Source organism: Hemitrygon akajei, chromosome 16 (assembly GCF_048418815.1).
Source record: "Hemitrygon akajei chromosome 16, sHemAka1.3, whole genome shotgun sequence".
Taxonomy (NCBI): Eukaryota; Metazoa; Chordata; class Chondrichthyes; order Myliobatiformes; family Dasyatidae; genus Hemitrygon; species Hemitrygon akajei.
The window spans coordinates 86,924,792-86,940,289 of NC_133139.1; the positions used below are offsets into that span (position 1 = coordinate 86,924,792).

The 15,498-nt window shown below is 41.7% G+C and overlaps 1 protein-coding gene across 2 annotated transcripts in view; it reads right to left on the reverse strand.

Annotated features, from left to right (window-relative positions):
• dennd1c (DENN domain containing 1C) overlaps positions 1-14,819 on the reverse strand; it is a 109,294-nt gene extending 94,475 nt beyond the window's left edge. For both annotated transcript variants that reach the window (XM_073069370.1, XM_073069369.1), the window contains exon 1: positions 14,655-14,819. In XM_073069370.1, the coding sequence (XP_072925471.1) occupies positions 14,655-14,671 (17 nt within the window). In that variant the 5' untranslated portion in view covers positions 14,672-14,819. The remainder of the gene's footprint in view (positions 1-14,654) is intronic.
• Positions 14,820-15,498: the final 679 nt, after the last annotated feature.

The window sequence follows — 15,498 nt, forward strand, 5'->3', positions numbered from 1 at the left end:
ATTATCATGGCAAAAGAGGAGGGGGCAGGGGAGGTAAAATGTGTTTGGTGATAGGGTCTGGTTGAAGATGGTGGAAGTTGCAGAGAAGATGTATTGAATGCTGAGGCTCATGGGGAGGTGGGTGAGGACATCCTTGTTAGGGGAGCAGGAGGATGGGGGTGAGTGTGGATGTCTGGGAAATGGAGGAGATGTGGGTGGAGGCAACATTAATAAAGTAGAAAGATAAACACCGTTCTTTGAAGAAGGAGGACATTTCTGATGTCCTGAAAAGGAAAAGCCTCATCTTGAGAACAGATGTGGTGGAGACAACGGACCTGAGAAAAGGAAGTAGCATTTTTCACAGGAGACTTGGTGGAAGAGGATAGTCAAAATAGCTGTGGGAATCAGTAGGTGTATAAAAGATATCAATGGACAACTTGTCTCAGAGATAGAGACAGAGAGGTCTAGAAAGGGAAGGGAAGTGTCAGAAATGGTCCATAGCGAATTTAAGGGCAAGGAAGTTATCAAATATTATAGGAGATACTAAGTTGGATGCAAAGTTGAAGAAATTGATGAGCATGAGAGCATGAATAGCACCAATGGAGTTGCCAATGTCGTGCAGAAAGAGTTGGGGAGCATTACCAAGGTAGGCTTGGAAAAGGACTGTCCCAGATAGCCAATAAAAAGACAGGCTTGGCTGGGGCCCATAGCTACACCTTGAGTTTGGAGAAAGTGGGAGGAGGCAAAAAAAGAAATTGCTTGATTTCATCATAGTGGTTAACGCAACACTATTACAGCTTGGATTATCAGGGTTTGGAATTTAATTCTGGCACCGTCGGTAAGGAGTTTGTATGTTCACCCCGTGACTGTGTGGGCTTCCTCCGGATGTTCTGATTTCCTCTCAAAGTCCAAAGACATACTGATTAGTAGGTTAAGCAATCATTATAAATTATTCTGTGAATAGGCTAGTGTTAAATAGGTAGGTTGCGGGCATTGTGGCTCGTTGGGGTGGAAGGGCCTCAATAAATAAAGTAAAATAGGTTATTATAATGAGTGACATCTGTTAGGACGTATTCTGGAGTTATGGTATATAGAAAATAGTAATTTCAACAGCACCCAGTCTTCAGACCTGAACGTGGATTGTAGATTAAGTTCCAAATGTATCGAGAACAATGGTGTTCTTGGGGCTGCAGATTGGGGTTGATTACAAACAATGAAACACTCTGTTTGACCTGAGATGCCTGCGTATGCATGATGCAGCTCAGAGTCAGTGGGCATTAACATTCATTTTGGGGTCTGGAGTGTTGGTGTGAAGATGGAGGTGTTGGTGAAAACTATATGTAATTCAAAGGAAGCATTGTAGATACATTGTAACTATAGAATTGTCCTGCCATTACCTTTGACCTTTAGCAGATAAAAATGTCATGTAATATTGGGTTAGGCAGGCCTCTTCTTCCAAGGGTGTCTTGACTATGATGTCTACTTGTGTGCTGAATAAAGGCTTCTATATCACCAGCTTCAGTATCTCCTGGTGACTGTGTTCACAGTCACAACAGCATCAAAAACACTTAAGACTGATTAGTTCTATCATTCCTAAGAATGAATTTCTGTACGTACATAGAACTTTTTGAGTTTAATGATATGTGGGAGCTCATTCACATGTAGGGGTGTCCATCAGTCAGACATTCATAAACCAGAGACTGTAAGAATGGGCAGAAAGACCCAGCCCTAGAGACTAATCAGACCATCATTATAGTAGCAACACACACAAAATGCTGGTGGAACGCAGCAGGCCAGGCAGCATCTATAGGAAGAAGTACAGTTGACGTTTCGGGCCGAGACCCTTTGTCAGGACTAACTGAAAGAAGAGATTGTAAGAGATTTGAAAGTGGGAGGAGGAGGGGGAGATCCAAAATGATAGGAGAAGACAGGAGGGGGAGGGATGAAGCTAAGAGCTGGAAAGTTGATTGGCAAAAGGGATACAGGGTTGGAGAAGGAGGAGGATCATGGGACGGGAGGCCTAGGGGGAAAGAAAGGGGGAGGGGAGCACCAGAAGGAGATGGATGATTATAGTAGTGCAGTTTAGTCATGACCTCTAATGCTGTTATGTAGAGTTTATCAGCCCTCTCTGTGAACACATTGGATCCCCCCCCCCAACCCCCTTCTCTCCTTGCACATTTCAAAGAAGTGTAATTAGCTGTTGTAAATGTTCCATGTGTGTTGGCTAGAATCGGGAGGCAGTCAATGAGATTGTGGGGAGAACAGATTAAGGGAAAATTAGTGATGGAATGGGATTGCTCTGTAGGTGAGAAGTGACTCAGTGGCCTGAACTGATCTCTTTCTAAGTATAGTGTGAGGAAATACAGAATGGAAAATTACACTCATCCTTGATTGCACATGTCATGTTGCTGACATGGCTGACATCAGACTCCTGAAACAGAAAGTCCACTCTAAGTTTCATCACAACAAGAGGCTACAAGATTGACACAGGAAATGATTTATGAATGTATCTGAAACTTCTCCAAAAATTTTAAAATCCCCACCAACTCATGAGAATCTTTGGTTCATGCAGTTTATTCAGGAAGGCACTGTGAACCATGAGTCCAAACCTCAAGAATACACACATGCACAGCAGACATGACAGAAGGAGCAAAATATTCCTGAATTATGCTCCCACCTGCCCTGCAAAACACCTTCTGCCCCACCCATGGATGTATCTGCTTTTAAAAAAAATTGTCTCCATCAGAATCAGGTTTAATATCATCGGCACGTGTCGTGAAATTTGTTAACTTAGCAGCAGCAGTACAATGCAATACATGATAATATAGAAAGAAAAAATAAATAATTAAATTACAGCAAATATATTTACATATATTGAATAGATTAAAAATAGCGCAAAAACTGAAATAATATATATTAAAAAAGTGAGGTAGTGTTAATGAATTCAATGTCCATTTAGGAATTGTATGGCAGAGGGGAAGAAGCTGCTCCTGAATCATTGAGTGTGTGCCTTCAGGCTTCTGTACCTCCTTCCCGATAGTAACAATGAGAAGAGGGCGTGCCCTGGGCGATAGGGGTCCTTAATAATGAACGTTGTCTTTTTAAGGAACTGGTCCTTGAAGATGTCTTGGATACCAAGGAGGCTAGTACCCATGATAGAGCTGACTAATATTACAACTTTCTGAAGCTTCTTTCGGTCAGGTGCAGTAGTCCCTCCATTCCAGAAGGTGATGCAGCCTGTCAGAATGCTCTCCACGGTACACCAATAGAAGTTTTTGAGTTCTAGTTGACAAACCAAATCTCTTCAAACTCTTAATGAAATATAGCTGCTGTCTTGTTTTCTTTATAGCTGCATCAATATGTTGCAACCACAAACTTGAAATTTCTCACTCTCTCCACTTCTGATTCCTCTGTGAACATGAACCAATCTGTGTAGATTGGTTTATGTTCCCCATCTTACCCTTCCTGAAGCCCACAATCAGCTCTTTCATCTTAATGACAGTGAGTGCAAGGTTGTTGCCATGACACCACTCAGCTAGCTGGTATATCTTGCTCCTGTATGCCCTCTCAACTCCATCTGAGATTCTAGCAATAATGATTGTATCATTTGTAGATGGTATTTGAGCTATACCTAGTCACACAGTCATGGGTATAGGGGAGCAGGGCAGTGGGCTAAGCACACACCCCTGAAGTACGCCAGTGTTAATTGTCAGTGACTTGGAGACTTTATTTCCAATCCGCACAGATTGTGGTCTTCCAGTTAGGAAGTCAAGGATCCAATTGCAGAGGGAGGTACAGGGACCGAGGTTCTGTAACTTCTCAATCAGGATTGTGAGAATGATGGTGTAAAACGCTGAGCTATAGCCAATGAACAGCATCCTGACACAGGTGTTTGTATTGTCCAGGTGATCTAAGGCCGCGTGAAGAGCCATTGAGATTGCATCTGCTGTTGACCTATTGTGGTGATAGGCAACTTGCAGTGGGTCCAGGACCTTGCTAAGGCAGGAGTTTATTCTAGCCATTACCAACCTCTCAAAGCATTTCATCACCATAGATATAAGTGCCACTGGGCAATAGTCATTAAGGCAGCTCACACTACTCTTCTTAGGCACTGGTATAATTGTTGCCTTTTTGAAGCAGATGGGAACTTCTGACTGTAGCAGTGAGAGGTTGAAAATATCCTTGAATACTCCCACCATTTGTTGGCAGAAATTTTCAGAGCCTTACTGAGCATTTCATTGGAACTGGCCTCCTTGTTCACTCCCCCTTAAAGACAGCCTAACATCGGCATCTGAGACAAAGATCACAGGGTCACTTGATGCAGCAGGGATCTTCACAGTTGTAGTTATATTCTCCCTTTCAAAGCGGCCGAGGAAGTGTCGAGCTCATTTGGTAGTGAAATATTGCTGCCATTCATGCTATTGGTCTTCACTTTATAGGAAGTAATTTGTAAACCCAGCCAGAGTTGACATGCATCCGATGTCTTACTTAGAACCGACTCTTCACTCTTGAAATAGCCCTCCGCAAGTCATACCTCATTTTGTTGTATAGACCAGGGTCACCAGACTTAAATGCCTCAGAATTAGCCCTCAGCAGACAATGTACCTCCTGGTTCATCCACGACTTTTGGCTTGGGAATGCACAGCAAGTTTCCATAGGCACATACTCATCCACACAGGTTTTAATGAAGTTGGTAATAATTGCGGCATACTCATCCAGATTTGAAGATGAATCCCTGAATACAGTCCAGTCTACTTTAAGCCTCTTTAAGAAACATAGAACCCATTGAAATGGAGAGGAAATAGGTTATCTTTGACACCAAGGGACTGACTCAAGAGAAGAGTTACCTGCCCGTAGACAGTCATGGTATCGACTTAAATTTACTTTGACCTATCACTCTACTCCTTTACACTACGATCCATTAATTAGACTCCAATAGATGCATTATGTGTACTCTACTGGTTTTCTATATCACACTGCAATTTTATCTAATCTCTCACCACAGTTGCTGCACCTTTTCAAGAAATTAGGGAATCAAGGATTAACTTTATTCACCATATACATTTATATGTATTAGGAATTTGTTGCACGGCATGCAACAAAAACTGTATTCAACAATTATAAAGAATTTTATAAAAATAAGCTTAAGTATGGATATGGAGTAAAATGCACATAGATACACAAATAGTACATATTGCAGTCATAGATGGAGGTCATAGTACATATTAGTATCAAATACACTGTTAGGAAAAGGGAGGAGGCCCTGAAGAGAATATAGAGTTAGGTAGAAAGATGAAAAGCAGGACCTCCAGGGTAGTAATCTCTGGTTTGCTGCCTATGCCACATGCCAATGAGGGTAAAATTAGGATGATTTGGCAGATGAGTGTGTTGCTGAGGAATTGGTGCAAGGGTCAGGGTTTCAGATTTCTAGATCATTGGGATCTCTTCTGCGGAAGGTTACCTGTACCAGAAGGACGCGTTACACCTGAACTCAAGGTTGTCCAATATCCTTTCGGGCAGGTTTGTGAGAGCTGTTGGGGAGGGTTTAAACTAATTTGTCAGGAAGGTTGGGAACCGGGGCGATAGGGCTGAAGATGAGGTAGTCGTTATACAAGTCGATGAAGTGTGTAGCAAGAATGCGAGGTATGACATGCAGATGATAGGGCATAACTGCAGTCAGTGAGATGAGCTGAAGTGAAACATGGGGGCAAAATTAAAAAGAATGATAAATACAGGACTGAAGTGTTATATTTCACTTCTATTTCATAAGTATGAGGTCTCAGGGTACTTGGAGGTACATGATAAAATAGGCTGTAGTCAACATGGTTTCAAGGGAAAATCTTGCCTGACAAATCTATAGGAATTCTTTGAAGAAATAATAAGCAGAATAGACAAAGGAGAATCGGTTGATGTTGTTGTGTACTTGGATTTTCAGAAGGCCTGTTACAGGAAAGATTCTAGTATGGATAAAGCAGTGGGTGATAGGCAGGAAAATTTCAGTCCGCTCTTTAAGAAGGGAGGGAGGCAGAAGATTGGAAATTATAGGCCAGTTAGCCTGACTTCAGTGGTCAGAAAGATGTTGGAATCCATTATTAAGGATGAGATTTTGGGGTACTTGGAGGCACATGAAAAAACAGTGCAAAGTCAGCATGGTTTCCTTCAGCGGGAATCTTGGCTGGCAAATCCATTGGAATTCTTTGAGGAAATAACAAGCAGGCGAGAGAAAGGAGAGTCAATGGATGTTTATTTATTTATTTTCAGAAGGCCTTTGACAAAATGAAACACATGAGGCTGTTTAATAAGAGCACATGGTATTACAGGAAAGATACTAACATAGATAGAAGATCAGTTGACTTATAGGATGCAAAGAGTGGGAATGAGGGAGGACTTTTCTAGGTGGCTGGCAGTGACTAAGTATTGCTCCATAGGGTTCAGTGTAGGGACCGCTTCTTTTCATATTATATGTCAATGATTTTGGATGATGCAATTGATGACTTTGTGGCCCAAGTTTGCGGATGATGCGAAGATAGATGGAGGGACAGGTAGTGTTGAGGAAGCAGGGAGTCTGCAGGAAGACTTGGACAGATTGGAGAATGGGATATAGTGTAGGGAAATGTATAGTCATACACTTTTGTAGATGGAATAAACTAGTAGATTATTTTCTATATGGGGAGAAAATTCAAAAAGCAGAGATGCAAAGGGACTTGGGAGTTCTTGTGCAGGTTTGCCTAAAGGTTAACTTGAAGGCTGAGTCAGTGGTAAGGAAGGCAAATGCAATGTTAGTATTAATTTTGAGAGGACTAGAATATAAAAGCAAGGATATGATGCTGAGGCTTTATAAGGCAATGGTCGGACTGCATTTAGAGCATTGTGAGCAGTTTTGGTCTGCCTTATCTAATAAAATATGAGCTGGCATTGGAGAGGGTCCAGAGGAAGTTCACGAGAATGATTCCAGTTAATGCAAGTGTTAATGTATGAGGAGCTTTTGATGGCTGTGGGCCTGTACTCACTGTACTTTAGAATAATAAGGGGGGGGGGATCACATTGAAGCCTATTGAATACCGAAAGGCCTAGATAACATGGACATGGAGAGGATGTTTCATTTAGTGGGGGAGTCTAGCAGAGGGCACAGCCTCATAGTACAGGGATGACCACTTAGAACTGAGATGAGGAGAAATTTCTTTTGCTAGAGGGTGGTGAACCTGTGGATTTCATTGCCACAGATGGCTGTGGAGGTCATGTCATTGGGTATGTTTAAATCAGAGGCTGATAGGTTCTTGATTTGTCAGAGTGGCAAAGGTTACAGGAGAAGGCAAGAGACTGGGGTTGAGAGGAAAAATAATCACCCATGATTGAATGGGGGAGGAGACTTGATGGGCCAAATAGCCTAATTCTGCTCCTATGTCTTATAGTCTTATGGTGTTATGGTCTTATACCAGCATGTATTTACAATATTAGCACCATTATAAAAGTGGTTTAAATGTTTACAGTGCAGTGATTAAGATCATAGACAGAGGGTATGGGGGTGATGTTTGTCTGATATAGAATAGTAACCTCCTGGTGGTTCCATATTAATCACACCAAAACCACCATTCTAGATTTCCACTAACAATTACAGCATTTCTGTCACCAACTGAAACACCAATTCACCTTCAAACCAATCATGAATTCAGTTTAGAATGTGGATCTTTACCATCTCAGAATCAGAATCAGGTTTAATATCACTAGAATATGTTGTGAAATTTGTTAACTTTGAGGTAGCGGTACAATGTGTTACATGATAAATAACTACAGAGAAAAAATACTGAATTACAGTAAATACATATATATGTCTATTAGATAGTTAAAAATGAGTACTGTAGTGCAAAAAAAAAACAAATAAAAAATTAGTTAGCAAACACAAGGAAATCTGCAGATGCTGGAAATTCAAGCAACACACACAAATTGCTGGTGGAATGCAGCAGGCCCAGGCAGCATCTATAGTCATCCTGATGAAGGGTATCGGCCCCAAACGTCGACCGTGCTTCTTCCTATAGATGTTGTCTGGCCTGCTGCATTCCACCAAAAAACTAGTTAGATAGTGTTCATGGGTTCAATGTCCATTTAGAAATCTGATGGCAGAGGGAAAGAAGCTGATCCTGAATCACTGACTGTGTGCCTTCAAGCTTCTGTACCTCCTCCCTAACAGTAACAATGAGAAGAGGGAATGTCTAGGGTGGTGGAGGTCCTTAATGATGAAAGCCATCTTCCCAAGGCACCATTCCTTGGGAGGCTAGTATCGATGATGGAGCTGACTAATTTTACAAGATTTTGCAACTTACTTTGATCTTGTGCAGTAGCACCCACCGTGCAACCTCCCTCCCCCCCGTATCAGATGGTGATGCAGTCAATCGGAACGCACTCTACGGTACATTTGTAGTTTTCAGGTGTTTTAGGTGACAAACCAAATCTCCTTAAACTCCTAATGAAATATAGTTGCTGTCTTGCCTTCTTTATAGCTGTATCAATATGTTGCTCCACGTTAGTCCTCAGAGATACTGACACCCAGGAACTTGAACTTGCTCACTGTCTCTACTTCTGATCCTTTCATGAGGATAGGTTTGTGTTCCCTCACCTTACCCTTTCTGAGTCCACAATCAGCTCTTTGGTCTTGCTGACGTTGAGTGCAACGTTGTTGCTGCAACACCACTCAACTAGTTGGCATATCTTGCTCCTGAATGCCCTTTCATCACCATCTGAAATTCTGCTAACAATCAGCAGCAAATTTATAGATGACATTTGAGCTGTGCCTAGCCACACAGTCGCGAATATAGGGAGAGTAGAGCAGAGGGCTAAGCGCACATCACTGAGGCTCATTAGTGTAGATCGTCAATGAAGGGGAGATGTTATTTCAAATCTGCACGGATTGAGGTCTTCCAGTTAGGAAGTCAAGGATCCATTTGCATAGGGAGGTACAGAAGTCTAGCTTCTGTAGCCTTCTGATCAGAACAGTAGAAATGATGGTGTTAAATGTTGCACTAGTAAACAGCATCCTGCATAGTATCTGTATTGTCCAGGTGATCGAAGGCCATGCGGAGAGCAATTGTGATCGCACCTGCTGTAGACCTATTGTAGCGATAGGTAAATTGCAGTGGGTCCAGGTCCCTCCTGAGTTAGATGCTGATTCTAGCTGTGATCAACCTCTCAAGGCATTTCATCACCATAGATGTGAGTGCTACTGGACGATAGTCATTAAGGCAGCTCACATGACTCTTCTTGGGCACTGGTATAATTGTTGCCCTTTTGAAGCAGGTGGGAACTTCTGATTGTAGCAATAAGAGAGTGAAGATATCTTTGAATACCCCCACAGCTGGTTATCACAGGCTTTCAGAACCTTGCCAGGTACTCCATCGGGCTCAGCTGCTTTAAGAGGGTTCACCCTCTTGAAAGACAGCCTGATGTTGCCTCCAAGACAGAGATCAACGGGTCACCAGATGCTGCAGCGACCCTCATAGCAGTGGTTTTAATTCTCCCTTTCAAAGCGGGCATAAAAGGCATTGAGATCATCTGGTACTGAGGCATCGCTGCCATTCATGATGTTGGGGTTTGCTTTGTTGGATGTAATGGCCTTCAAACCCTGCCAGAGCTTACGTGCATGTGAGTCTGAATCCAGCCAGATCCAGGCCTACTTTGAAATCCTCCGTTACCTGCCTTGCCCCTAGCTAATGATGATGGGCTCTTTGTCATTCTCATTGATGAAAGGCCCTCTTTGAGATGAGCAGCCAAAACCTTCACTACTTGTTATCAAAGCATGTATAAATTATACAACCTTGAGATTCTTCTCCTCACAGACAGACCCAAAAAAGAACCCAGACAGAACCCATTTAAAAAAGACTAACAACCACATGATGTGTGGAGAAAGAGAGAGGGAGAGGGCAAGGGAGAGAGAGGGGAGAGAGAGAGGGGACAGAGAGGGGACAGAGAGGGGAGAGAGAGAGGAGAGAGAGAGAGAGAGAGAGAGACAGAGAGAGAGAGAGAGACAGAGACAGAGAGAGAAACACAAATCGTGCAAACAATAAAAGCAAGCAACAGCATTCAGAACTAAAGTGAGTCCATAGACACGAAGCCCAGAGCAGCAGGAGCAGGCCCACAGCCTTAACCTTAGTTCATCACACAGTGCAGCAAAATGTAGCCCATAGACATGAGTGTGAATCAGCTGGAGCAGGCCACAGCCTCTGCCTTAGTGTCGTAGAGAACACAGTAAACGTCGTGGAGCAGTGAGCAAAACTGGCTTGACCCTCGCCTCTGGTCCTGACACCCGGCCTTTTCAATCCATCCAGCCCAGCATTTAAATTGTCCAAATTCCAGGTCATACCTCACATTAGGACCCGGTCCCTTTCACTTCGATATGCTCTGGGCCTGAACCCCTTTTAAACAGCATTTCATTTCATCCTCGGTGGGAAATTACAAACACCATGCTTTACTTTGAACATGATAATGTGTATCTTCATGACAACACACTAACTCAAACAATATTTGCAGAAATTCTGAACAAAGAGGTAGATTTTGAAGTGCACATAAAGAGAGAAATGTAGAGGTACAGAGGTTAAAGAAAAATGGTCAAAGACCTTGAAGTCTGGAGAGATAACAGAGATAGGGAGCACAGAGGGCACTGAGCCAGTCACATATTCCTTCACGTCATTTTCACACCTTGTGCTATGTCCTGTCAGTAATGTGTTTTGCCTCTTGGCCTTGGAGGAGTGTTATTTCATTTGACTGAATTCATCTATGGATGAATGATAAGTAAACTTGACCTTGGACTTGAATTATGGCACAATTTAATCACACTACCCCGTTACTTTTGGCTGATCTTTGAGTCACTCCATCAACACCTGGACTTTTGCTCAAACCACATCCTTTACAGCTTTGCTTTCAAGAGCTGTCTTCCAGGCCTCAAATTGGCCTTTCCTTCACCACTCACTCCTTTAAACCAATCCCCTTACCCAGGGAGACTTAGCTAAAGAATGCAGGCGTTCTGATAAAAAACAAATAAAACCTATTGAAGAAAATTATATGAAATCTCATGCCAAAGAATCTGTAAAAAGTAGAGGCAGGAAATAGGAACTGAACAGATCAAGAAAAGGAACAAAGCTTCCCACAGGAGCACAAAGAGAGAAGTGAAAGGAAATGTAGAGAACCAGAGGAACACACCTGAGGGCACCCTAAGGAGAAAACTGAACAAAAGTGTAGGAACAAGTAAAGGGAGCTTCATAGTATGCAGCTCAGTTTCTGCTTCATGCCATGTCAGCTGAACTGGGGAGCTGGGATATGATGGGAATGAGAAACATTAGAGAGATCTATTGGTTCTAATCACTAATAACGTAAATAATATGTAGGTATCAGGTGAGAATGGAATTAGGCTTGTAGTGATTCTCCTAATTCATTTACATTCATTCTTTAATCACACAAGGGAAGAACTGTCATGGTAGTCAGGCAGGTGAAGATTCCATCCAGGACATCAGTTTTGACTGGATAAAGATGTAGACAATTGGATTCAAAAGGAAACTAATGATAAAGTACGACAATCTATTCTGACACTTTGATTTTGTGTCCATAGCTGCCTGTGCTCCAGAATTTCAACGTGAGTGAGTTTGGTGAGGCCCAAGGTGTGAAGAATCAGAGTGTGAATCTAAACTGGGACTTGTCTAATTTAAACAATTAATGAAGTTAGACTTTTTCTTTAAACAATCTTTTGATCTTCTCATTGAAATAGAAGCAGGCAATTCAGCAGATCAATATTAGACCAAAATTAGGCACAAAACTGCTTTAAATTTTCTCTTTGTGTCAACAAAATTGCAGTTTTATGGCTAGTTAAATTTAATTTTGCTCATATGGTACAGATTGGAGCTCAGTTCAAACTTAAAGGTGTCATTTATTTAACAGAATGGGATTTAAGTGGCTGCTCTGTTGGTTTAATTCAGCTTCCATTCTTTATGGGAATCTCAAGAAGCTACTTCATATCTGAATGAGACATAGATGACTGGTAGTTTTGGAGGGAGAGGGTGTGGAAAGGTGAAGATGGAGGCATGGATTAGGGGAAGGTCTTGTCCTTTTCTCACCTGATTACCATACATAGTACACAGGATACCAAAATAAGGAATCCCTGCCATTTTAGAGCCAATTTTAAGCACCTCTTCCATATCAGCCGAAGTCAGCCGGAGGGAATAGGTGGAAGATGATGGTTTGCATCTTGAATCTTGGATTGTGTAAAATTAGCTTTGTGTCAACTATTTAATCAGTTCATGTTCAGTAAGACTGCTCTAAAATTAGTTGCAAACTTCAAGACTATTTTTGGCGATCTGAAAAAGTTTTCTAATAAACCTGTAAGTAAAATTGATCAACTCTACAAAGGGTATAATTCAGTGAAAATCATTATAATGTCTAATAAAGGAAGAGGCTAGACTAGTATCAGAAATCTCTTCCAATTGATAGCCTTTGTTAAATCCAGACATCCCACCTTGCAAAAACTCATTTCAGTAGTACCCACCCCCCGGTCGACCTCCAAGGGTGTATGTAATACTTTGTTTAGTGATTTTGTCAAATCTGTAAACCAAGTTGGGTATATGCAGAAAATGTGACATTAAAATATGTACTTACATTATATTATCATGGAGTCTTTTTTTTATTCTATTACAACTTTAAGCAAGTCTACAGGGAGTTTGGCCTCATCACGTAGGACATCAATAGAGTAGCTGCTTAGCAGCTAGCCAGCTAGTTTAAATAACGTTAGCTATGCTAATGAACGAATGACACCTGTTAAACTCACTTCAACATGTCTTTTACATTTTAACCCACCATGGGCAATAGAAAAGTCACTGTTGCAAATGGTGCAGTGAGCAACTGTCACTAATTTTGAGGTCGACTGTAAAGCCTGCCCACAAAGAAAACTGATAGGTCTACTTAGCATGAAGAGAGACCAATCAGGATGCTCCCTCTCGCTCTTCCTCTCCCTCTCTCTCACAAAATAATTTGATTTCTGGGATATTGTATATAATTTGAGGGTGTCAGGGAGCCGCCATCAATATGCGGAACTTCCGGGAGAGGTGGGATGTCTGTAAATCTGTGATAATTATGTCTCAAGCAAGGGAAAGCAAGTAATAGTGTGCAGATTGTCAGCAATTTTAATAAATAAATTGAAGATAAATAGTCAAAACAATCCAGCTGGGGAGTTGCCAAGTTCAGACTCTTTGAAGGAAGAATTTTGTAACATTATAGCCCAAGAGAGGGGGGAAAGAAAAGAAAAAAATTTGATTGACAAGTAAAATTATCAGAACGTATAATGGCATTGTTAGGGCGTATTTTGGGGATTAAGACATATAGCGAACATTGACTTCAGTAACCAGCCTTCAGATCTGAATATGGATTGTAGATTAAATTTAAAATGCACCTTGGAACCAGGAAACAGGCACTTAACTGAATGTCTGCAGATGCATGAATGCAATCAACACCCCATTGCATGAGTATGACAGTAATTAACCCTTATTTTGGGTATGTTGGTGGGAAGATCCAGGCATTTGAAAAATACATGTAACTCAAAAGAAGCATTATGAGGGCATTACTCTATAGAAATTGTCTTTTTATCTTTGTTCTTTAACATATAAAAATGTGCTACAGTGTTGGGTCGGGGAATCTCTCTGTCTCTCTCCAATAGGCTGCCAGCTTGTGTTTTCCAGATAAACATTTTTATTATCTTTATATCTACCAGCTACATCTGTCTAGTGATGTTGTTCATATTATAACAGCATTGATAAAATCAAAAGGAAGATTTCACTCTTTTCTGCTCTCTGTATTACCAAAATACTTTACAGAATGGGGTGGCCTTTTACTTGGTTCAATAAAATCCTGACAAAGTAAAGGGCTTAGAAATAAGTTGCAATTAAATCAACAAATGCTGAAAACACTCAGCTGCTCAGGCAGCATCTATGGAGGGAGAAACAAAGTTAGCATTTTAGGCTGAAGACCTTTTGCCAGAACTGGGGGAAAGAGAAATCAAATTAATTTTAAGCAATAGCAAGCCACAAAGTAACATGTCCAGAAACAGGCCAGCAACAAACTGTTCACTGAAGGTTGTACAACATCCGCCCTCTGTGGTATTTCAACGATTTCAGAGCTCTGAGTGTGATGATTTAATTTTGTGTGGAACTACTTCTGTCAGATAAACTAGACTTACAATCATTTGAACTTCCTTACAAACACATTAGATAAAACAAAATGTACACAACAGTACAAACTTGATCTGAAATCTACCAGGTGATAAATCTGCAGTGAAGGTAGAAATCTCACATTAACTTCCTTTCCTCAGCAACCATTTTGTCATCACTCAGTTCCCCGAACCAATTTGATCCCTGTCCTCTGCAGAGCTTAACTACGTTAACTGGCAAAGAGTGAGAAATGTGCGAGAACATACATTTAAAACAATCCAAAGGAAATCATTGTTTAAATTTACTTCTGGTGACAGTTATTTGAAACAGCAGCAAGGCTGTGGTTTCAGCTCCTTTCCTTCAGAACTGTACTTTTCTTCAAATAGCTATCTGCCACCGAGCATCAGCTTAGCACAACAATCACAGAGAAGGGAAGAAAACCAAAAGAATAAGGAAGAGTGTGTTACAATCTAGTCTTGAAAGCGAGTTTCTTACTTGATCCTGGATCCCATGGTTGTCTACATGATCAGTGATCCCGGCTGCAAAGAATCCTGGTCTGGGTCTGGACAGGTCATGGAGTTAGAGAAGTGGATAGCGAGGGTGCTGGTATTATAGTTGTTTGATGAGACAGAAATTTCTGCCAGTACTGCGATTCTTCCGTTAGACACGATAGGAAGTATGAATGTATGACGTGCCACTCAGTGCAGTGCGTCTATATATAGTGAAACCACAGATGTTTGAGCCTGGATACACATCATGTGCATTAACTGTAGAAACTTTAGGTTGGCTTGATTCTGCAGTTCACCTGATTCTCCCTGGCACTTGCATGCACGGCATTCACTAGCACACTTTATATCTTAGATATTTAGGACCCCGAGGATATGATTTCATTTATCATGTATTGTTTATGTGAAGTGAGGTGCATGGGGTTTCCAGGGAGGGATAGTACCTCTAGTGAAGGGGCTTGTTGTGTCCATTCTGGGGCAGCTCACTCACCTTTGGTCCCCATCAGCACTCAGTTCTCAACTGTGGCTCCAAGTAGCTGTAGGTATGTGATAGCAGTCACACCCCGGTACACCGCTTCAACAGGCGGGCTAATCTATGTAGGTGAGGGTAGCCAGTGGGCCGCATACCCCAGTGAGATAGGGTCTTGCCTGTCCTAGCATGCAAAGTCAGCTCTGGCAGACTTGGCGGATGAGATCTACAGTGAGATATAACAGCCAGGAAGGCGGATGAGATCTACAGTGAGATATAATGGCCAGGAAGGTGGTACTGCAATGCTGTGGAGAGCGAAGGGCATGACGAGGCATGGAAGATGTCATGGTCATCTGCCGCAACC